This window comes from Protopterus annectens, chromosome 9.part0 (genome assembly GCF_019279795.1).
Source record: "Protopterus annectens isolate FY-2018-M chromosome 9.part0, PAN1.0, whole genome shotgun sequence".
NCBI lineage: Eukaryota > Metazoa > Chordata > Ceratodontiformes > Protopteridae > Protopterus > Protopterus annectens.
Window position 1 is genome coordinate 150947485 of NC_056743.1, and position 26005 is coordinate 150973489.

Sequence of the window (26005 nt, forward strand, 5' to 3'; positions counted from 1 at the left end):
GCAGCTGTATTACTGTTGGCAATGTTTCTAGTGAATTTTGATAGTTTGTCAGATAGTTTGAGGTTTGCCCATTTCAAATTGTCACAATCAAAAGAATTAATAGCAGGAGGTTTAGAGATTTTGAAAGAGAAGTCCACAAGTTTATGGTCAGATTTAACCAGAGATGGAGAAACAAGATGGGTGAATTATAACTGTATTGTGCAGTAATGTAATCATTACAAAAATACCTAGTAAGTATGTGGATGAGAGGTAAGGGGAGACAGAAGTGACAAAAAAGGCAGGGTCTGAAGAAAGATGCTGATAAGTTAGAGGAAAAGAATTACGTTAGGAATGTCTGAAGAATCAGTGAGAGCCGTTAGAAAGAAGAGTGGTTTGTGATGCCCGATGTCAAGGCCTTGACAGTAGTGATATGTTTGTAATGGAGAGTAAAATATTCAATCAACTCTGAGCTAGTAGGAAAATACATGAAAACTTCTGCTTTTTTTTTTGACCTGTTACATCCTGGCTATCTTGGAGGTGACAGACAGGGTTTGCGACTAGAGTAATGCACTTCAGGTAAGTGACAGTGGTGGGTGTTGAAATTTTGAGATGTTGCCAGAGACAGAGGTGAAAGTGTAAGTCCTTGGAATTTCAAGTGATAGTCATGTAAGTTTTGGAGATGGTATGTGTGAAATAGCCATGGTTTGGTACAGGCAAAGTTGTGTAGACTGCATATGGTAGGGTACAGTTACACTGGCTAGATTTTAAATACTTGAGCTACTGCAGGACGTCTTATACTGCAGCTATTGGTACAAGCAGTCAAAACCTAACCTTGAGCTGATTGTCTGTCATGCCTATGAACTACATCATGAGACGGTACCTTTCATAGTATAAATGACATGTTCTTCACTCAGAGAAAAAGCATGTATTAGGATATTAATTGTCACTTTTTACTCTGAATTCATGTGAAGTTATCAGATTCATTTTTCATTGTAAAAGTGAACAAAATGAACTACTCCCATATAAGAAAACAAATGCTTTTCAGGTAGCTAGGCCCACCACAAGCCTCATTATTTATTTAAATATATTTATTTAAATATAACAAATTCGGGAATGGATTAACAACGGAATATCAATGAATTCCCTTTACAATGAAAACTCATTTCAATGAATTAAGATGCTCCCCCTTTGTTAGGATAATATCCTATACATTTTTTATTTCTTATCTTGTAAAGTATTTTGTAAAGTAAAGTAGTAGTATTCCAGCCAATATTTTTAACATATCAGTGTGCGAGTCTTTTCAGTATTGTTCCATTACAGAACTTGTCATGTTAAATCATATGGTTATTTATGCATACAAGGTATCACCACCAAATGGCTCATGAGGTGCAAATCAAGTAATACCAGGGTTTTCATCTTATCAAATAAGACTTTTTAGCATTTTGAAAAAAAATACTATAATGCAACATTTCACTTCAATTTTTCTGGTTGGAGGCACATGGTTCAGACAACAAAAAAAAAAAATTAACTCTTCTATTTAATCCTAAAGCTTGATCTACCCCTGAAGAATGGTGAATATGGAAAACAGAACACTTGTGAGTAATACAGGCTGGTAGATTTAGTTAGTATAGTAACTGTACTAACTAAAACCCATCCGAGTAATGCTTATTTCATATTTTTTCTGTATTTACAGTTTCATTTACTACTTTCTGATTAGTAGAATAAAATGTTTAAACTCAGGATTTAGCTTCGGTCATCATGTGTCGATGGCAATTCATCAGTTACTAACTCACTTGATGTGTCCTCTCTGAACATAGTAGAACCAAATCAATTGGGTTGTATCCTATGCACCCCCATGTGGAGAATGTTCCCTCTACACTATCTATTGCTAAAATAAAACAACACCTTCATGACTGAGGAATGGGGCAATTTTTGATAAGCTATCTGTTTGAAACAGTGGGGACATGATGATGTGTTGTACTCCCCTCTGCATATTGCATACAACTTCTATATCCATCTTATAAAACATGTTTCAAGCCACCCTTTCATTGACCAGAAGCATCATTGAGGCCTACAATTTTATATGTTCAAAGGTTCATAGGAGATTACTAGAATAACGGCTGAAGAGCCTTACAAGCCTAGCCATTACCACTCAAATTTTACCTGATTTTCAGTCCCAAAGGGCTGAAGGATGGCTTAGATTTGTATCTGTGCTTTGAGTATTTTACAAACTGCCCCTTCCCATACGGGACATGGATTCCACCCCAGGAGTGAATTTATGATTCCCCATCCATTGATCCAAACTGCATTTGAAGAGGGTCAGGAAGGGCATTCCTGTTCCAGAAAAGGGGTAATCTCTGAGACACATATCTGTCTCTCCAACATGTTTTGTTCTTGTCCCAGATCAGCTTTAGAACCTTAGGTTATGTGGCCTCATTCAGTTTTCTTGCAAATGTGCAACTGTTCCAGAAAAGGGTAATCTCTGAGACACATATCTGTCTCTCCAACATGTTTTGTTCTTGTCCCAGATCAGCTTTAGAACCTTAGGTTATGTGGCCTCATTCAGTTTTCTTGCAAATGTGCAACTGTTCCAGAAAAGGGGTAATCTCTGAGACACATATCTGTCTCTCCAACATGTTTTGTTCTTGTCCCAGATCAGCTTTAGAACCTTAGGTTATGTGGCCTCATTCAGTTTTCTTGCAAATGTGCAACAGTTCCATCAGGGCTGAATTAGAGAGTGCCTCGTAAGTTAGGCAAAGATCACCCCATAATAACTGGTTGCAGACTGATTAAAGGGATAAGCCTTTTAATCAATCTGCATTGGACATGTTCTTTACATCCTGTATTTTTTGTAAGGAACCTCTGAGACCGCTCCAGCTTTTGCAAGTTCCTGGTCAAGTACATGCAGAAATGTGATTTGTACTATTGGTCTGATGAGGGACATGTACAGTGGGACTATAACTTCTTTGAATCTGGATGCCATGCCTTTACTTACAAGCTGTGCCACATAGAAGGACTCTTACCACTGTTGACATATGGTGGTATCTATCTGTGTAAATAGATCCTTCAATACCCACTGCAGACATGAATAAGGTAAGGCTTTTCCTTACCTATTCTAATGATGTTGGTACTGTCTGTCATATAGTGAAGAAGAACTGGCATATTCTCACTGCTGATGAGAAATACAAAAGCTTTTTGGGTGACACTCCTAATTTTTATTTTAAGAACAGTCAGTCATTGAAACAGTTATTGTGTTATAAACCGACAAGGAGTAAGAATGAATTGCTATCAAGCCATAAAGGGATGTATCCATGTAAATCTTGTAACATGTAAGTATGTGAATAGTAGTAATAGTTACCAGAATATTGTGACTGGACATGTTTACCAATTTAAATTTTATAGTGTATCTTGCAGTCTGCAAGGTTTGTGAATGTTATTATGTTGGCAAAACGAATACAGCTTAAAGGGACAAGATACATGATTATAATAATGACATCTCTAAGAAAGATGTTAGCAATGCCCTTGCTAGGCATGTTGTAGTTACTGACTCTACCCATAGATTTATGTTTCTGGTACTACAGTCGATTAAACATAGTATTAGAAAAGGTGACATTAAAACTAAGACTGAATGTGTAGTGACAAAATGGATTTTAGAACTGCATGCAGACTGTGGGAAAGGTTTAAATGCTTCTGTACCTTTAAGACCTGTACTGAGATCTTGGGCCTTGCCCCACCAAGATTTAAAACTGAGTACTAAAGGAATGTTTAACTTTTGTGTATTAGATCTGAGGAAGTGCGTATGATAGATGTGAAAGCGGTAATCCTTTAATTGTTTTTCTGTAGTTTTAATAGTTGTTTTAATAAACTTGCGTTGTAGTGAAATTTCTGCTGTGTTGGCTGGATATACCTGTTTTTTGCCTTTCACGTTAACCTTGACTTCAGACAAGTATATTCCAAGCCAGAGATTTGCCAGCACTGCGTCCTGTAGTGCACCACTAGTAAGGGGCCTCTTGAAGGATCTGGATTCTCGTACTCTAACAATATGCATCCTGTTCATGAGCCATTTGACTATCCATCTGCTGATGCAAGGATTTATCCAGTTTTGTGAGTTTATCTATAATACCCAAGTGGGAAATTGTGTCAAATGCCTTAGCCAGGTCTAGGTAGGTAGCATGCACTGTTTTACCCTCATCCATGGGCCTAGTGACTTTCTCAAAGAAGTTTATCAGATTGAACAGGAATGACCTGCCCTTGACAAAGCCTAACTGGGTTGGGTCAAGTGTTTGGAGGTTTTCTATGTCATTATCGGATCCATAATTGTTCTTTCCATGGCCTGCATATAAGACAAGTCAAACTTATGGGTCTGTAATTTCCTGCATCTGTTGATGGTCCTCATTTATGCAAAGGGATGACTGTTGCTGTCTTCCACTTCACAGGGAAAAAGTAAGTCTAGAGACCGTAGTTAAACAGAGATTCAAGTCAACCTGATAAGTCTTGTTTCAAGTTATTGAAGAAGTATTCTAGGATGTTGTTGTGGACCCAACGAAGCCATGTTTTTAGCTTTAGAGAGCACAGCAGAGACCTCTTTTTTGTGTTGACTGGTAGAGGAATGCTGGAGGGTATTTCTTGGGAGAGGGAGGCCAGAAGTGATGGGGAAGTGAAATTTGAGCTGAATTTATTGGCCAGCAGATGGTTATATCTTCTGGATGGGTATAGGTGATGCTGTTTACAACTAACTCTGCTCATTGTTGGGTGCTGCCCTTAAGATTGAGGACATAAATGAAAAATGCTTTATGGTTATGCTTAACTTGGGAGGCTATTTTTACCTCAAAATTTGCTTTTGAAGACTTGGCTAGTTCCCTTATTTGCATGTTTATACTAATGAGGGAGTTTTTGCTCTGTTGTGCATATTCTCTCTTACTTCTAGATAGGATTTTCTTTCTTTAGTTGTACACCCTATTTATGCCACGGGTCTACCAGGGTGGTTTGTTTTTGCATTTTATCATAGGCTTATTTCAGTTTGATAATGCCATTTCTATGTAGTTGCCTACATGGTCATGTAGGACTTTTGTGGATGCCTCTGCATAGGTGTCTGTGTTTTCAGGGTTTGGGGGAGCTTGAAAATTAGCTATGCTGTTGCTTAATAGGAGGTAGTTTGCCTTAGAAAAGTTCTTAAAGGTTTTGGGATTAGCTGGGGGTTCTAGTTTTATATTTATTTCAAGGGAGACTGCTTTGTGATCTGATCTAACAAGTGAGGATATTACACTTGGAGGGTGCAATGCTCTGTCATATTTGTGAGTACCAGGTCTAGGATATTTGTTCCCCTAGTAGGAGTGCAGACTAGCTCTTCTAGGGCATTTGCACTGTCAAAGTCTAGAAATCTTGGGTCTGTATGTTAGTGGTCATGTATGCTTTCCAGTTAATGGAGAGGTAGTTGAAATCATCCATGGGTACAGTATTGGACTGAATGGTAAGTGATTCTAGTAAACACGGGTATGAGGTATGGTTTTCATGGCTCATGCTGGGGGACCTGTGGCTGGCAAGGATGTAGTAAGGGTTTTTTCCTGTGGTTAGTTGGACATGGAATAGCTCAAGCATGTCATATTGTCTGATCAGTCTTGAGGTGTGCCTATCCTTTACGTAGATTGATACACCTCCATCTTTTGTCCTTCCATGTGCAGCGGGTAGTTGGATATGTGAAAGGCATTCTAGTCTTGACTGCTGGGGTGCTTTCCATGGCTTTGATCCATGAGGTTTGGGTAAGTTATACTTGAGCACCTCCACATATGTGGGTCTATGTGCCTGCTTATTAGTAAGTGCAGTGACTGTTGTGTGTCACTGACAACCTGTTTGGCATTTTTTATGTGTCTGTAGGTGAGAGTCTGCCTCCAGTGACATTGTGTAACTACATCTCTCACAAACTGTACTCACCTATTTGTTTCAGAATTAAGTTATCAGTGAACATGGGACAATTGTTACATTGTCTCAGCATGCCCATGTCCACCAAGCTAGATGCAGAGATAGCAGGAAAGTGCCTATGCATGGTTGTAGGTCATTACTATATGCTATACAAGGGAATAGAATGGGGAGTGTATGCAATGGGATGAGGGATTGATGCTTACTTGGTATAATCTACAGCTAACCTGTGTGGAGATGCTGCCTAGCATGCAAACCAGTTGCTTTTTGAGCAGTGATAGTTAACAGTGATAGTTAATTATGCTGTAACAGCATAATTTAGAACTAGCTAAATGTGGCAGTGCTGCTCAGCACATAAACTAGTTGCTCCTTGAATAGCGTGGAAATGTGGAAAATATCAGAGGTAGTTTTTATAGGGAAAAGTACAATTTCTAGTGATTTCATATATATACAAGGCACCATTAACCACCACTGCATGAACAGCAGAGTCAGGCAAATGCAAGGCTTATATGCTAGCAGAAAAAAGCAAGTTTTAAAGTATGTATGTCCACAGGCCAATCAGCTAAGTACACAATAAGCTTTCTACCAGTACTCAGATAGGTGAAATCAGCCCTCTCCTGCTACAAGAGTGCAGGATTTGACCCCCTTAATGTAAATAATTGGTTTGGAGCCTAAATGTTAGGGAACCACAAAAAGAGATGCCTAAAAGCACTGAAAACTGCAGATACAACTTATTTAAATTATTACAATTGCAAAACAGCAGCCCTTACAGCAGTGGAAAATACACAGCTTGAAACACTAAGAATGTGCAGGAAAAAACTATAAATACCACAGAAATCTTTTAGAATGTAATGAAAGCAAGTAAAACACGTGCAAAATAATACTAAATTTTGTTTTTCTTGACAAAGATGACTTCAGATGCAAGAAAAATCTCCCAAACTCTGTGGATCGTTGCCAAATAATAAGCAGGTCGGAATAACTGGATTCGCATTCTTGTTCCTTTTTTTACTTGCAGTACTGATATTTACAGCGATGGCATATTCAAACATTTACTAAAATTATTCCCCTTAATAGGAACTCTTCTGCCCTCTTACCTCACCTCACTTTATGACTTTTCCAAATATCTGCTTCTGAGCATAGCAAAAGCAATCTTGTTTAAATCTTGTTTAGCTCTAGTTTTCAGTTGAGAGGAAATCCACCCGACCTAAACATGTATTTTTGGAGGATATGTATATTTAAGAGGATTACTGGCCTCAAACAGTTGCCCTATGCAGCACGATTGAAAAAGCTAAGACTGTTCTCTGTTGCATACCGCTTTCTCAGAGATGATCTCTGTCTAATGTACAGAGCCATGTCCAACCTGGAATTGTTGAACATGCTCCATCTTAGCAAAACCAAATCTACTCGAGCTACACGCTCTAGGGATATAAACCTCAACACAACAATAAATAGAACATGCTGGAGGGACAGATTCCCTTCGCAGAGACTTCCCTTACTATGGAACAGGGTCCCGATCTACATAAGACAGAGCCCCTCACTATCACTCTTCAAGAGGAACCTTGATGAGTGGATGGGTAACAGAAAGTTCACACCGGGGATCACACCAACAGCACTACTAGATAGGGGCCAAGGGTGCTAGCTGCTAGTACAAGGGTCTAGGGAACTACTTAAGGGGTGGTGAATACTGCACAACGTGGCTGGGCTAATATATGCCTTCGGGCAGATAGCTCAGTACCAACCTATGAACCTATGGATACATTTTACCCTTCCTGCACAATGACAGCAGTGTCTTTGCAGTTCCTCTTTGAGATACATAATCATTATTTTTCACTGAGCTCTAGAATTTGGCCTATTTAACTTCTATACTCTTAACATTACTTGTTGAATATATTACCACGTTTCAGCTTATTTTCTCATACTACAATGCAGCATGGTTACTGCACATTTACCTGAAAATCTAACAAAACATTTCTGAAGAAGGGCCTTTGAGGACACAGACACACACACATACTAACTATATATACTAACTCCAAGGTGACTATTCCAAAATAAAGCAGAGTTAATACATATTCCTCCACATTCAGATATAGAAATCATAGTTCTAAGGATCACAGATATACTCTAAAGAATTACGAAAGGCACCCATACAAACTGTGCACTCCTGTCTGGTTGCTAAATGTAAAAAAAAAATAATATATGTTGTATCCTGCACTCCAGACCTTACCTCTATAGAGTCTGCTCCTGCCTGTAGCCCTGCAGATCTTTCAAAATTTCCACTTCGACTCAAATACTGGTACCTTAAAAAGCATGAAACACAAATGGTTAGCTAATGTAGTCATGGGTATCTTAACACATAATAGTCTGAACAGTTTTTGCACTGAATTCATTTTTTGATGACTAGAAAAAAGATGGGATACAAGATCTTGCATTGCTTTAGTTTAAATTACATGTGCATAAAGTTTCAGTATGATGCAATGAATAATGAGAACATTGTTGTATTTTAAAGAAAGAGTCAAATTGTTCAAGGAAAAACATGGCTAACCATAAAAATGCACATTTTTGAAGAACATTAAAATAATTACAGTAATGTAAGCGTGACGTGTTATTTCTGTTTGTGCATGAACCCTCTCAAAACATTGCTGGATTATTAAAAAAACTGAAGAGGTGGTTGTTTACTGCAAAGTAATTTCCCCAATTTGGTTAGACTTTAGATACCTTTGTAAAGCTCTACGGATTGACAATTGTATAATTTCTGACTCCCTTATTTATTTTATTTTATTTTATTTTTATTTTACATTTGTTGACCGGGCTAGTCCAACTGGATACACGTCCATTTTCAGTAGAGGCCTGGGGAGAAAAGCTCCTGAGAAAAAAACTTACAAAAATTTAAAATGTAACATAAATGATTACAAAAGGCATCGAAAGACAGTAATACAAAATTGAGTAAAAAAAAAAAAGTTTACATAAAGAACAGAAGAAAAAAAATAAAAAAATTGACTTAAATATTACATAAAAGATAGAAAAAAATTAACTTAAATAGACAAATAGGGAAAATAGTAGGAGAGACTCAGAGACATTAGTATTTAAGTAAATATAGGTTATCCTTTTCAATGCTCCTGAAGTCATTCCTAAAAACCAAACATTTTACTATGGTAGCCTCTCCACAGCAAGGAAAATTGTTAATAAAAATTGGAAATCTCAATCTACTTCTGTCTTTAAAGAGGAGTTTATTCATCTTGTGATATACATTTGTAAAAATGAGATTGCTACCATAAAAGCAAGGGCTAATAAAACTCATCATTTAATTGCATGGACAAAATTGTCTAACCTTTTAGAGAAATATTAAGTGTTTTCTTATGTACATTACTATTTTAACAGTTATATGCATATAGTTTATTTATTTTATCTTGTTACTATACTGTTGTTGTGTAATAAAATGAATAAAAACATTTTGAAAAAACAACTGAAAAGTAATTGAAATTACTACACTTAACTGCCAGCCTACACCCTACAGCTTTAGTTTCTATGTTCCAGCCTGCACCCTACAGCTTCCATTCCCATGTTCCAGCCTGCACCCTACAGATTCAGTTCCTCTGTTCCAGTCTGCACCCTACAGCTAAAGTTCCTGTGTTCCAGCCTGTGCCCTACAGCTTCACTTCCTGTGTTCCAGCCTGCACCCTACAGCTTCAGTTCCAGCCTGCAATCGACAGCTTCAGTTCCTGTGCACCCTACAGTTTCAGTTCCTGTGCTCTGCATGAGTTCAGGAAAATCTTCAGCCTAATTAGCACAAGCAGAATAGGAGCCCCTCCCTGGCCCTATAAGCACCACTACTCTGCATCTTAGTTGTCAACCAGATGAGAAGTGTTTCAAAGCACAGCAAGAAAAGTCATATTTCTCAAGCTACAACATCCTCAGTTGGGACTTGCACTGAGTTAAATATTTTACATCCTGCATAAAATGATCTACAGGAGAGGCAGGAAAAGGAAGCCTATGATCGCGTAGATGATTACCATCAATCAGTTCAGATTACTATGGTCAATATTTTTCAAATGACGAAACTACTGTACTGTTAAACCGATGCTGATTCAACAGCCATGCCTCACCTGCTGAGCAAAGCCTGCTGATCAAAGTGGTTCCACCACAAGGGAGCAGCTTTCTGATCATTTCACAGCACTTGACCAAGCTTTATTCCCTTCTACAAGTGACAGAGCTCTGTCATTTCTGTTTTGGTTCTTGTTGCGATGAATACAGTTGTTCCACTGGAGGAGTCACTAACTGTGCTTTATTTTGTCCTTATTCTTCTGTGAGCTTTTCCATAACAAAATCAGCATGTATCACAAACCATAGAGATACAGTCCTCTTAAAAGCAAGTTTTAAAGCTTGTGAAACCACAATGATGACAACTGAGCAACAGTAAACCTTAAATGTCGCTTTTTCTTCCAGTAACATAAATGAATGCCATTTTCATATCTGGACTATATAGTCCATGCTGTCTCATACAAGTATTTCCTTTTCTAAACAGGGATGTACAGTGATCAGATGTTTCAGACTGAAGCGTGATACTACAGCTAGTATTTACAATAAACTTGCTTAATATGCAGCATGCTGCTATGCAGGCAGTGGCCATATGGAAGCATGTTGTGATTCACAGTACCTAGTAGCCTTACTCAATAGTGAGGAAAACAGAATAAGAAAAGATGACCACATAATGACATGCAAATAAAGGCATGCAGTCTAACGTATATATAATGAGAAGCAAATGAGTGCCACTGAGGGATGTCATGATCTGTAGATGTAGGGTACAGCACAGCATCAGCAAGTTGCATGTTACTAAAAGAGCAAAAAACGTGAGCATTTGTAGATTTGCAACAAGCAGATATGCTAGGAACAGTAGCAGCACAGCAGCATTTACTCTGTACAACAGCTGCTGCTCTCTCACCCAGCAGTGAGATGTAAAGGCATGCTGAGCAAAAGAAAATGGTGCCAGCAGCATTTCCCTTACCTCAAACTAACCAACCAGCAGCTCACAGACTGTATTTGAGTGCACAGATACATGTATATTGGTTGACAATTCTTTCTCACAAACAGGACTGGGAGGAATCCATGTACGTCTAATGCCAGTGGACACTAAGCCATGTGTAGCACTTACTATAGTAGCTAAAGATCCTTCACAAATCTCAGTACAGTCCTTTTCTCAGTATAGTCCTTGTGACACTACCTCCACATGCAGATGAGCAGATCCATTTCCCCAAAATGGTGTGGGGGTGGAGGACAGCCACCAAAATGCATGACTTCTATGACATTATATACCATAGAATTGCATGATACAGACTGCAGACATGCTAATAATGACTTTTGGCACTGTAATTAATGTAAATAAGTCTACTGTAATGATTTTGGTGCACCATAAATAGTTCCTAGTATTGCCATTCCTAATTTTTTATCCCTTTGTAACTATGCTATCTTTTGTTAAGCAACAAAAGTATCTTTGTATACTGTAAGACAACACCCTTTTATTCCAAAATCATACTAAATTAATCATATCTAAGTTGCTATAACAACTCAGAGTGGCTTACAGTATATTCAGCCTTCTTACTGTGGAAGCGTGTAGCGTTCTTATCCCAAGAATAGACCATTCCCTACCTAGTTTTGCTCCATCATCAACTTATAAGACCTCTTTACTACAAATCACTGAGTGTAGGATCTTTAGATGTTATACATTTATTAGAGAAGAGCTTACGTTCTTCTTTAATAGCAAAATATCTGATCTAGTGAGCCAATAAAACTAAAATTGAAACTATGCAGCACACCAAACTCCTTGGAGTCACAAATGACATTAACCTAAAATTTGACAAACACCTTGTACTAGCTATCAAAAAGGTCCACTTAAGCTAGGCTCACTAAGCAGAGTCAAGCCATACCTAACCGATGCCACTAGGCATTCCATTGCTAGGACTCATCTACTCTCCACCCATCTGTATGTGTCACCAAATATTCATTAATCTCAGAAAATAAGATTTAAACAAACTGTAGTCCTGTTATAACAAAATCACAAGATTTGCTACTAACCTCCCACACACACATCACATCACTGCACATTACTTCGTAAACTAAACTGGATCAAACTACCTCATCTTCTATCCCTCAACTAACTTTCATTACATCTTCCAGCATCCTGACAACTGTCTATCACTCAAGAGCCTAGCACAGCCCTACTCAAACAGCAGACCACTAGGATCCTCCAATAAACTCAAAGTAACTAAACCTAAATGAGGTTTGGTAACAAATCAATTTGTCCAGGGAAATCTTCAGGTGGTGGTCAGATTGAAATAGTAAAGGGAATTAATGGGGTAGGGGAAGGAAGCTAATGGGGGGATGAAAGGGTTAAATGGGAAGTTAGGAAGATTGGGAGGAAATGAGCTAAGTGTGGGGAGGGGCTTAATGGGTTTTATGCAGGTGTAACTGGGTAAGGAATCACATTTTGACATGAACTTGCTAGGTCAGGCTGGTGGGTGGAGAAGATGGGCAGGCTTGTCACTCGTCTGTTCCCCTTCTGGTGTTGAATGTTCATTTTATTAAGTTGGGAAAGGACAGTGAGCAGCTGGATGCTGCTTGATAAGTAAAATAAGTGAGTGGAGGTAAGGATGCTGCTTACTTGGTTGGATGTTTATTTCAATAAGTGGGAAATGAAAGCGAGGGAAGGGACGCTGCTTGATAAGCAAAATAAGTGACTGGAGGTAAGGACGGTGCTTATTTGGTCAGGGTGAGCGAGGCCACCATGCTGCCCTAGTTAACAGTTATATGGTTGTTTTGCTGTGATTAATAACAGTTATATGGATATTTATGCCGTGATTAATAAATAATACTGGTCAAAGTTATGTTTATGAAGTTTAATAAAGGTCGTCGAATGTCATTCGGTGTGATGTGTTTACTGAAGGGGACTGGGACAATAATTGTTATGGTAACTTTCTATTTTCCCACCAAAATTCCATGCCTCAGACAATACTACACTCTAGCAACACATCCAAATTTAACCTACTGCTTACGAAACACCTAACCAATTACTGTCTAATTACATTAATCCAGGCTGTTCATTCTTTCCTTCCTTGAACTTACAACCAAATTATCTCCTCCCTTACTATATTATAACTTCCAAACTATCCCTTCTGTTACTGAATTCCAGTTTCTCTCTACCTACCTTAAGCTCACTACTCTCACCTCCATCTACCTATCTCTAGCTTCGTACAGTGCATCATATTCTCTCCTTCTTGTACTGTTTAGTAAAGTAACACCAACATCGCAATAATTTGCTAAATTTTTGTGTATATATACTATATGTGTATTTCATAAATATTTACCACCAATACCATGGCATTTATCTGATCAGTCATTTCTCTATGATGGCACAAGCTATTTCATGCTAATTTATTTGTTAGCTTTTTTTCCCATTCTGTATTATTCTATCAGTTTTTATTGCTTATGTATAAACTATTTACAACCTATATTTACCTAAGTTATGAACTCTGGATTGCTATTGATTTCTTGTATTGTTTGTAATCTCTTTTTTGTAAAGGAGCTTTTCTTCTTACACCTCTGCTGAAAAAAGGGCCACTGGCCCAGTCAGACATCCCCGGTAAACAAATGTAAAAAAAAAAAAATAAATGAATAAATAAATAAGGTTAATGAACATCACTGTACCACTATATAAAGAGCAAGGTGGCTATCTACCTCTGCCCGTTTTTTTTATTTTAATATAAAACCCTTAATTTTAAAGTATTCAACAACAGATACTGCACCTGTTAGCACGTACGTTTTCTTTGTTTGACCATTCATAATCATTTCCTTTAGATTTCTCGGTTAGGTTGACTACACCACAATTTTTATTAGCCTCTTGTGCTAAGTTCTTTTGTATGCTAGCTAGCCCCTGCCACCTGCAAAGAGCTGCTCAGCAGAATCACTACCTTAGACTATCTTACCCTTTTCAAAAGGAAACCAAATGAACATTTGATCCGTTAATGCAATAGCAAATATTTTCAGAATGCTGGCTAAATTCTTACAGTCTGCTTCAACTGTTCACTCTATTCTGCGCTCCATGCAGTACATTTCAAAGGTTTAACTTCATAAGTCTAGCAAATATGAATATATGATTATACTGAGCTCTTTTGGGTTTACAGCAGAAAGTTTTAAGTAAGTGCAAGTAATATATATTGTGCTGCTTCCTAATGGGGATGGATTTTTTCCCATTTTACCTGTTTATGTATTATCTCTGCCAGCTAGGTGTATTTTACTAGATTTGTATTTTATAGGTATTATGATGTTTCCATACACTGTATTGCACAGTTTTTGTTTACTGTTATTTGCAAAATCCCAGGATGCAAAAAACTCCCTCACCAGCCTCAGTAATAAGTTGAGATCCCTCATAAAATCCTCAAAAGGTAGTTACGAAAATAAAATTGCCAAAGATTCCAAAGACAACCACAAGGCATTCTATAGTTATGTCAAGAATCTAAATGGCAATGCTCAGATATGCTCTGAGCTGCAACAGAATGGCATTAAATATAGTGATCCCAAGGATATTGCCAATATCCTGGCAGATCGATTTAGTGCCAACTTCACTCCCCTCTCACCCCCTAAAGGGTCCATCTCAATACCAAAAGATTGCCAAATTCCGATAATCACAGCCACACAGGTAGAAACTGCACTCTCCAAAGCTAAGAATACAGCATCCATGGGACCAGATGACATCCCAGGCTGTGTACTACATGAACTACAAAATGAAATGGCACCCCACCTAAGTGTCATGTTTAATCATAGCCTCACCTCAGGCTTCGTGCCCACTGAGTGGTGCACAGCTACAGTTATCCCGCTCCACAAGGGAGGATCCACCTTGGATTCTGGGAACTACCGTCCCATCAGTCTGACAAGCCTGATCTGTAAGGGCATGGAACGCATTATCACGGAACTTATAAACAAAGACATTGGCAACTTCAAGACACTGGACCCCACCTAATCTGGGTTTGTGAAGGGCCGATCTTTTCTCCTGAATCTGATTGACTTCTTCGAATCGGTCTCCAAAGCTGTGGACGAGGGTAAGGAGGTCCACACAGCCTATTTGGACCTCGCCAAGGCCTTCAACACCATCTCCCACTCTGGAATCATAGATAAACTTACTAAGCTGGGCATAAATCTCTACGTCACTTGATGGGTTGCCAACTGGCTTACTGACAGAACCCAGACTGTAAAAGTAGCCAACTCCAAATCCAGCTCCAGACAAGTGACAAGTGGAGTACCTCAGGGTTCAGTCCTGGGACCACTCTTGTTTGGCATCTACTTCTCTAAAGTACAGGCCAACACTAAGGGACTCTGGCTAACAAAGTTTGCAGATGACTGCAAACTGGGAGCCATTATTGAATCCCCAAATGATGTGGATATTCTACAAAAGGGCCTTACAGAAACAGATGCCTGGTGCCAGAACCATGGGCTCAAGCTTAATGCCAAGAAATGTATAGTCATCCCCTCTGGAAAAAAAACATGTATCCATGAACTACCACATAGGTGGCAGGACACTAAACATCGAAAGTGTGATGAGAGAATTAGGGACACAAGTGGACAGTGGTCTCACTTTCGATAACCACATTGCCACAACAGTCAGGAAATCCTTCTACATGGCACACCTCATCACTAAGGGCTTTTCATCCAGAAAAAAGGAGGTCATTGTCCAACTGTACTCATCCCTCATTAGACCCATTATAGAGAATAATGCCCCATTTGGTATGTACCTCACAAGACATCTGCAACAGCTGGAAAGGCCACAGAAATACCTCACTAAAAGAATCACAGGCCTAAAGCAGATGCCATATGCTGACCGTCAAAAAAAACTCCAGCTATACTCTGTGGCATATCATCTACTCAGAGGCGATCTCTGCTTAACATACAAGGCCATGTCAAACCCTGAGCTGTTGGACATGCTCCACTTAAAGAAATCCCAATCCCTCAGAGTCACACGCTCCAGGGATCTAAACCTTATCATCACAATGAACAAAACATGCTGGAGGGATAGGTTCCTGACCCAGAGACTCCCCATACTCTGGAATAGACTGCCCATACATGTCAAGCAGAGCACCTCATTGGCCCTCTTCAAAAGGAACCCTGATGATTGGATGGGAGATAGGAAATTCACCCCGGGGATCATGTCAGTCACCCTGCTAGACAGGGGCCCAGAGAAGTAAATATTGTGGGAAAAAATTTCCAGGGAATTGTTATGGCTAGGCTTGCATAGGCCTTAGGGCCGATAGCCTAGTACCAACCTATGAACCTATGAAAGTGGCTAATAAAGGTCTTACCCCGGCTTAGTCAGCCGGTTACCAAATGACAAATATATAAATAAAAAGCTCCCACCAGTTGTCCATGTTGTATGCTATCTCAGTAGGAATGGCTATCATTCTATCAACTGCCTGGTTTTGTGAAACATAGACATATTGATAACAAATGTGTCTGCACAAACACCATTCTCCATTCCTTCATCGTGCACACAGATTATTTATATGGGCCTATATCACCAAATCAAAAAGTCATGTAATCGAACAGCATTTCACATCGAACTGCCATTCATCAAGGTGTTTATTGTGAGATTACGGTACAGTGAAGAATGGAAAATTCGATAAACTGAATTTTCGATGTAAATGCCATTCGATTACCAGTCTTTTTGATTTTGTGATATACAATCATTTATATCTCTGCTTCCTATGTAGTGAAATTTTGCATGTCCAACATTGCTAAGTGCAGGCTCTGTGTTAATCATACAGAGCCAAAGATGATGCGTCAAATGTCTCACTCCACCCAATTTGTTCACATTGTGTTTCAGGTGAAGGTGCATACTACCTGAAGTTTTATTTGATAACACCTGTATAAAATCCTTGCAGAATAGCTGAACTGCATATAAAACTGCCCTAACACAAACTGAAAAATTACAAGGCATTTGTTTGGCCTGTACCAGGCCTGACTCAATGGCCTGGTTATGTTCTATGGCACTGCAATATGCCCATGCCACAGGCTGTAAGATGTTTGTTGCATGCTATATGCCTCATGACTATATGCAAGCATGCAGACCAGTCACACATCAAGTGACCCACAACAACAGCCCCTTTCACAGCCAAAACACCACAATCATACAGTGATTACATGGAGGTTAAGAAACAGCAAGCAGCAGCTGAATCATTCTCCCCCAGTACAACAATGGGCACAGTGGAAAGCAATGCAGGAGGAGTGATGGTGTGTAGTCCTGCTCTATGGACCTATTACAGCACACAGTGGTAATGGGGTATCACACAGAACAAATATGATGCATGGCATTGTTTGTTATTGGAAATTCATGGTCAGTTCTGTGTGTACATCAGATATCCCCTGAAACAATGCACAGGAAGGAGGCTGGAAGTGGGTGGCAGTCATCTTCATTTGCGCAGGTATCAAGGACAGAATTACACATGGCTGATATCATAACCAAGATAGGTAGCCATTTTGCAGGAGGTGAATACAAGGGTCTTGTGGCAAAGGATACTCTTGTTTCACAGGCACTTTCCTCTTGAAATAATGAGCAGGTAGCCCTATGGAACCATGACTGACATGAGATGCTACCATGTGATTGTGATCAGAGACCATTGAGCAGGGTTGATTTCACAGACTAGATTATCCCTGTAACATAAACGTTGTGTTGCTCTGGGAAGGGGATCAATATGGAGTCTTACTGTGAAGTAGCCTGCTCCTGAAGACTGGCAATTGTCTCTGCCTATGACATGTGATGGTACAACAAAATATATTTAGACCAGCAGGAGCAGACTGTGTACCCTGCAATGGTCACCTAATGTGACCACTCCATGCATACACCCCCTGTCAACTACAGACAGCACTGCTGGGCAAGGAAGTAAAGGTTGCACTTGCTGTTCTCCACACAGAGGTGGATATGACAGTCATGTTTGCCACCATGGTCCTCAAAACATCTAGCATGGCACATTCCTTGGACTCTTTGTCCTCTTGAAGCCATTGGCTATGCTGTGACAGCTTCATGGAAGCCACATTATCAAATCAATCATCTCCATGTTTGCAAAGTTAGCAGTAGACTGTTTCAGATGACAGCCTTGCACATCAGTTGATTGAGCTCTACTGACACCTACATATCAAGGCAGACTGTGACATGTAGTAGTAGTGCCAGAAAAGGTTATACAGTGGGTATACTCGCATGGATGCAGTGTGTCCTTCTGTTGCTGCAGCCACAGGGGGAGCAGTGATGATGCTATCAGTGACAGGGAGCTTCCTGTGTTGGGACTGGTAAGAGTGCATGCTATACAGCTTGTATCTCTGAAGTGGCTGAAGCCCTACCTTCACCCTGAACAACAGGTGGAGGAACACAAATGATGGTGTATGTGACCCTGCATATACACTGCTGAAATTATAATATATATATATAGATTTACACTGAAAACCTTGAAACTGCATCAGTCGACCGGCATGTGGTCGACTTACAGTTTTCAAGTCGGCAGAATGCCGAACCAAAATTTATCAACTACACTACAGTGAACAGGTAGTGTAATTTGAGCATTTGGGTTTGACATTGTGCAGGGAGATCACAGTTCAGTGAGGAACAGGGAATTAGCCCATTTCCTCACTGTAGTGCAATCTCAGAGTTGGTATATTTAATGTGCAGGAGGTGTGGAGGGTGCAGGGATGGGGGCACAACCCCCCCCCCCACAGAATAACATACTGTTGACTGTAGAGTTTAATGGTATGTTAATGTGCATAGCAGGAGGTGAGTGATGTCACCTCCTGCTATGTTGAATACATCAAACCATGGTTGTCAATGTATTCATTTTTGCTTTGGTTTAGTTTTCAGCATTCTGGATTCAGCATTTCAGGTCAACATTCTAAGAGGTCAACCAAAGCGGATTTGAAATTCCAGTAATAAACTATATATATATATATATATATATATATATATATATATATATATATATATATATACATATATACATACATACATACATATATGTCTTATTCCATTTTACTTTTTATTAAACCTGAAATAACCGAGACCACTTGTATGAAAAATCACTATTCCAAAAACTTACTATGCCAAACTACAAAACACCAGCATAACAGCTAATTCAAAATTATGTCAACAACAACATATATTGTCTGATTTTTGCAGGGGAGCAAGTCCCCACAACCCCTGCAAATTTTATATACCATCTCTGAGATCACACTACAGTGACTACAACAGTAGATTTCCTTATTGTTACTGTGGTGCGATCTCCGTTTAAAAGCTGTGAATGCTGTAAAATTACTCTTCCACAAAATGAATATTTCTAAACCTCCCTGCAGTGGATGAGAAGGTACACAAACGCAGTCTAATTGTAAGTCTCGCACTACCAGCATCATGCTAAGTGTTTCACTTAACTGAGATTCAGCATAATGAGTTTTCGGAATACTGTTTTTTCGTACAAGTGGTCTCGGTTATTTCAGGTTCGATGAAAAGTAAATTTGATAAATGAAATGAGACCCATATACATTTATAGATACACACACACACACACATATATATATATATATATATATATATATATATATATATATATATATATATATTCAGTATATTTATTAATACGGTGTATCACCCTCTGAGATTTGTGAAGGTTGGCCACTCCTGGAACCTTCTCTTCCCTCCAGATATGATACCTGCCCCTTCCCTTCCATTTAGAGACACTTAAATGTCAGGCTTACAATGGGAAGTGACAAAGACAGACTTCTCTGTCAGTAAGCTGTGTGCCTTCTGGTGGGTCCATGTGATCATATTCATAATACCTCTCTGACATGCTGTGCTGTGTGATTCCACCCACCAAAAGCATCAATGTTATGGTTAGTGTCTCCCAGATATGACCTACAGTAGTTGGTGAGCAGTTCGTTCTTCCCAACAGTCAGTGCCCACGGGCCCTGACTGTCTGTTACAAGACATCATTCTCAGTTCAGCTGAAGGTTTCCAGCCTCTGCTGTCCACCCCTCTTGAGCTTGTAAGGGCAACTATGGAAACTAAAGATATAGGTGCTGGTTGGTAACTGCTGGGGCAGTAATTTACTAATTGAAAACAGTGGGTTGCCATAGGTATCTTAAGTATTACAGGTTTGCAGAGGTATATTACCACATTAGATACTACTGTTAAACTATGCTGTGGACAGTAGGGTACTCCAGTGATGCCACAGGCTATTGGTAAAGACAAGCATATGCATGCAGCAGTGCTGGGCTGCCTGCCAGAAAGCCAACCAGATATTCTTGGGATGGGTAGGCCCCACTGACAGCTTGGTTAAGTGGTATATAGATGATCACATGTGGCTGTGGGCTAATGAGATATAATGCTGGGAATGGAGGAGGCCTACTACAGGTGTCCCCAAAGCATTTAGACCATATGAGATAGTGTAAGGACAGTCAGTTCTGTCAGCGGACTGCCATTCCATAATACAGTACAGTACAGATATATATCTACATATACTATGTGTTGGACATATATACAAACATTGACAGTTAGCTGCCTCTCTGTTTCTAGAATTAGGGATGTCATTTGGGCCTTTAGTTCCCTGCATCTCCCTAGATATGCTTACAGGCTTGTTGTTGCTAATGTGAGGGGGAACATTTTTAGAAATTTTTAGAAAATCCACCATGGAAGAGTTATAGAGAGACACTGATATGCACTCTGTTCATGTCTTCATAGAAGGCAAGCTCCTTGTATTGGCCAGCACTCTACATTCACCAAGAATGATGCATAAATTCAAGGATAAAATAACTGGCTTCAGCTAGAGGATAGTAAATTGTCACTGTACGAGGATCTAGCATATATCTGCATGGGATGAAAAGGCCAACACCCCACCCACTTCCACATTTCTGCATACTGGCTAAAACTCTCCATATCCAATAGTGATTTTTTCAGGCAGAGTTCACAACCAATATAACAAATTCAGTTTCCAGCATTATTAACGTAGCATTGCTAAATATCGCAAGCCAATCTATCTGAACTTGTGGCTTTCCTTGCCCTCAAAGATATCAGCATTTTCTGAAATTATAGAAAACATTTTCTACTCTAGTGACAGCACACCACACTAGTTACTGTGGGAGAATATCTGTATTAATTCAGAATTCCACTGTCTCTAACAAGATTCCATACAATATAAATCTGGAACTGGCTGAAGCTCGGGTCACTCAATAAAACACATTATAGCCAGTTATAGAACAACAGACATGGCCTTATCAGAGCATGTAGAATACGTTAACCAGTTAGAAAAGTTAACCGTTGAACCAACAAACTTTTCTTATGGGTGACTTCAGCTATTTGCTTGTAAACTGGAAAACGTACTACAAAAAACAAGTATGCCGAGAGATGAATGGACATTATCAGTATACTGGACCAAACACTCAACCTGCCCACCAGAGGTGTCCATCTTCTAGAGCCAGTCCTCACTAAGGTATCCCACAGATGTACTATCCTTTTTATCTCCTTCCAAGTGAAATCTGACCATCTTGCTTTGACCTTCTACCTGAAGACCTGACTGATGGCCTCTAATAGCTATTCTACTTTAAGGGATTACTTCAAAATCAGTTGCTAAATGCTAGTCTTCTTGATAATCTCATATGATATACTTGACAAGCAAACCTTGTACCTAAGCCTGATCTTTAATTTAGTCTTTCTTACGTAGATGGACTGAGCCATCTGCACCCTTTCAATGCATGCATAATAGCAAGTTTAAAACTAACCCTATATAGTGGAATTCCCAATTGAATGAATTGTAAAAAATAAATTAAAAAAAAAAAAAAAAAAAAAAGAAAAAAAAACTCCTGGTCTGTATAAAAGATTACCACTTCATCATTATAAAAAGGTTTAAAACTAACAAAAACCCCGGAATATCTCAACTGTTGTGCACACGCTTTCCTGTTCAGTTGTTTCGTGGTAAAACTAACAAAAACGAACTAACCATTCTGAAATGCAAAGCCAACAATGAACATAGGGTTGCAACAAATTCAAAAGACAACCATAAGGCCTTCTACAACTCTATTAGGAAGCACAGTGTTAGCTAGCTTATTTCTAAGAGTAATTCTTTCCTTTACCCACAAAGATATTGACAATATTCCTACAGACAAATCCAGCTTTTGTCCCACCAGCCCTACCCTCTGCCTCACATTTCACCTCATCATCTCCCCTCCCAAAATCATTCTCGACCAAGCTTTTAACATTTTCCAAAATGAAAAATACCAGGTCCATGGTCCAGACAATATCCCTTGATGTCTTCTGAGAAGTGCTATGTTCCACCTAGCAAACCCCCTCCCATCAACTCTTCAGCTTCAACCCGAGATTCTCTACTGGTTACATCCACAAGGTCTAAGCAGCAGCAGCTGTTGTCGTGCCCTTGCCTAATGGTGGTCTAGAGATAGAAAAATTTATTGAATATATTAACAACAGTACTACTTTTCTTGAATTTTCTTAGAGAATAAATTATGAGAAGTTGGAGTACTTGGATATAGAAATATATAAGGAAAACTCACGTTTTAATTCCAGGGTGTATAGAAAGAGTACCTATTCTAACTCTTATTTGCACTTTGAAAGTGCTCACCCTTTGTACTCCAAGAAAAATATAGTTAAAGGACAATATATTAGGGCCTGCAGGATGACGTCCAGAGATGAAGACTTTGAAATGGAAAAAAGGTTACTAAGGAAAATGTTTAGGACGAGGAAATACCCAGATGATATGACAGACAAAATTGAGACAGATGAGACAGAAAGGAGACCAAATGACTTTAAGCCAATATTAGGATTGCCAGTATTTGATACGGTAGGCCCATTAAAAAAGGCAATTGACTATTTTGGAAGAGACACTAATTTTGGAGTATAATGCTTGTGCAAAAATGGTAAGACAAACTATAGATAAGGAATGGAATACATTTTTAGCATTTACTGACTTACATAAACTAAATGAATGAAAAGCTAAGAGTACTTTATAAGACTTCAAGTAACTTAAAACTTTTATTGGAAGATGGTACAAACCAAGAAGTGCAGAGATGGAGAAAAAGGAAGGGAATGTTTAAATATGGACATTGTCAACAGTGTGCATACATAAGCAATGCAGAAAGTGTGTAATTGGAAAGCAGGGGAATCACCCTGGAAGGCAAAGATTTTAATAATTGTGACTTCTTTGGGCTTGTATATTTAGCGAAATGTCAAACCTGTGAAGCATTCTATATTGGGAAGACAGAACGCAAGCTCAGGAGAAGGGTACACAAACATATGTATGACCTAGAAACAAACAGACTAATGCATTGTACAAACACAAACAAAGCTGTGAAATGCATACTATACATTTTTTTGATAGAAAGGGTGGAAAAGAGTGGCAGAGGGGGTTTATGGGAGGAATGTTTGGAGTACACAGAATTATGGTGGCAGATAAGTTTGGAGGCCAATAAGCCACCGGTCTTAGTGAACATATCTCCATAGCCCCATTATTAAAATTGAGAGCAGCAAAACTGTGATATGCATTTACACTTTATGTGAATTTTATCACGTTTTTACCCATGTTTTCCAATAGTTACAGTAGGTCTTTAAGCTTTTTTGTATTTGTATTTTTATTAAAACGTTGGGTTTGTAATATGTTATGAACACAAGTGTTACACTCATTTATCAAAGGTATTGAACTTATTTTTCCCTTATATTTTCCTGTTTTTAACATTCTTTTAACTGAGTGAGGCTATACAATTTGCCTTTGGTTTACAATGCAATTTTTATAATACCTGTAATTTCATGATTCGTCCACTAGATGGAGGATCACGTTCATTTAAAGCAAATATTCAAGTTGGTAATTTTAACCAGTGAGTCCTACTAAATGTGTTTCTAATAGTATTTTAACTTTATAATTTATTCTTTGTAGTCAAGTGTTTTAAGGATTTTTATTTAAAACATATTTTTATTTCTACATATTTATTCATCAAACATTGTAACATTACATGTGTTTTAACTGTGGCAACACAGAGAGATGCAACAAGAAAAGTTTTTGGTTTTAAACTAAATTAACCTTTCAATTAATTCATTAACCTAATCAATGTAATTAAGTGAATGGTATAAAAGCACTAGTAGTTTGAACAGCCCACATCTGAGGAAGTGATTTTTAAAACAAAACGTATGGTGGAGCATTAATGTGCTGTGTTTCTCTGGAATAAAGTGAAAGTACAGTTTTGTACCTACCATAAATGTAGATGTTCGAGTGCTAATACAGCTGCAGTCCTTACATATGGGTTCTCCTGCCATCAGGCGGGTCCTCGGTCGGCCGAATTCCAAAGTCTAGGTCCGGCGTCAGTTGTTGTCGCCTTCTTCCCTGACGTCAGTGCGACAGGGGTATATATGACACGGCCGACGCCATTTTCTTCAGTCTTTCTTGCCCCAGATGTCAGGTGCCCCCAGAAGGAAGGCAATACATAATTTATATATCTATGTATAGTCATGCAATGCAATATAATCAAAATTCAGTAGTTGCAAGCAAATACACCATAGAAGGATAACTCAAACAGGTTGTTTGTGGAGGAGTTAGTCACTAGGCCTGTGCCAAGAGGGAAAGGAGGGAGGGAAACCTGGACTGCAGCTGTATTAGCACTCGAACATCTACATTTATGGTTGGTACAAAACTGTACTATGTTCATCACGCATACAGCTGCAGTCCTTACATATGGGTAGAATCCCAAAGCTACGCACAGGGTGGTAGGCACTAGGTGGAATTAGGAGGAGCCAGAATGCCCTGCAACACAGCAGTGGCAAAGCCTGCTCTTGTTTTGGAGTATAAAGGTAGGTGGTAGTGTCTAGTGAAGGTATGCACCGAACTCCAAGTGGCTGCCTCCAAAATATCTTTGGTAGGAACTCCTCTGAGGAAGGCTGTAGAGGTAGCTGTGGCCCTTTTGGAGTGGGATCGGATGCCTGTAGGCACAGATTTACCATGAAAGGAGTAACAAAAACGTATGCAGTGGCCTATCCATTTTGAAATTGTCTGTTTGGAAATTGGCTTCCCTTGAGCTCCTACAGCATAGGACACAAAGAGTTGTTCTGATTTCCTGAACAGCTTTGTTCTGTCCAAATAGTAACACAGCTGTCTATGGATGTCTAAGGAATGTAGCAGCCTTTCCCCTTTGTTTTGAGGATTGGGGTAAAAGGTAGGTAAGTGTGTGGCCTGATTTAAAGCTGCCCTGGATACTACCTTAGGCATAAATGACGGGTTGGTTCGTAGGGAAACCCTGTCCTGATGGAAGATGAGAAAGGGCTGCACAGCCATGAGGGCCTGTAATTCCGAGACCCTATGAGCTGAGGTAATAGCCAGAAGGAAAGCTGTTTTCCAGGACAAATATTGTAAATCTGTTGAGGCAGCTGGTTCAAAGGGAGGCAATGTCAATTTTTCCAGTATGTAATTAAGATCCCAGGCTGGGATTGGTTGTTTCCTTGGAGGTCTTATATTCTTAGCCCCTCTGAGGAACTGTCTTAAGAGTGGGTGAGAGAATAAGGGTGGATCAGTGTTGTATTCTGCAGAAATGGCTGAGGCATGGATTTTAATGGAGGAGAATGACAGTCCACTGTTCAGCAGCTCAGTTAGATACTGTAATATCTGAGGCAAATTCAGTTTTCTAGGATCCTGGTCCTTTTCTCATTCCAAGCAAAACCGTTTCCATTTTGGAGTAAGCTTTTCTAGTAGATGGCCTTCTGGCTTCCAAAATGACATCCTGTACCTCCTTGGAGAGTAGGGTCTGTTGTGGTATTAAGGAATTTTCCATGCAGCCAGATTCAGTGTTTTCAGCTGACTGTGAAGAGTTTTGTAGCTGTGCTGAGTCAGAAGGAGAGGCATTAGAGGTAGGGTCCAGGGAGGAGAATGTGTTAGGCTCCTCAGGAGTGGATACCAGTGTTGTCTTGGCCAGTCTGGAGCAATCAGTATCATCTTTGGTCTGTCTGTTCTTGTTTTCAAAAGCACCTTGGTCAGTAGAGGAAGAGGTGGAAAGGCATAAACTGTCCTTGCTGTCCAACTGAAAGAAAGGGCGTCCACTCTCCAGG

General features: G+C 39.3%; 1 protein-coding gene across 1 annotated transcript in view; it reads right to left on the reverse strand.

Moving 5' to 3' along the window:
* B4GALNT4 (beta-1,4-N-acetyl-galactosaminyltransferase 4) overlaps positions 1-26005 on the reverse strand; it is a 1859522-nt gene that overhangs the window by 151914 nt on the left and 1681603 nt on the right. The window contains exon 16 of the mRNA XM_044082670.1: positions 8120-8192. Within this exon, the coding sequence (XP_043938605.1) occupies positions 8120-8192 (73 nt within the window). The remainder of the gene's footprint in view (positions 1-8119; positions 8193-26005) is intronic.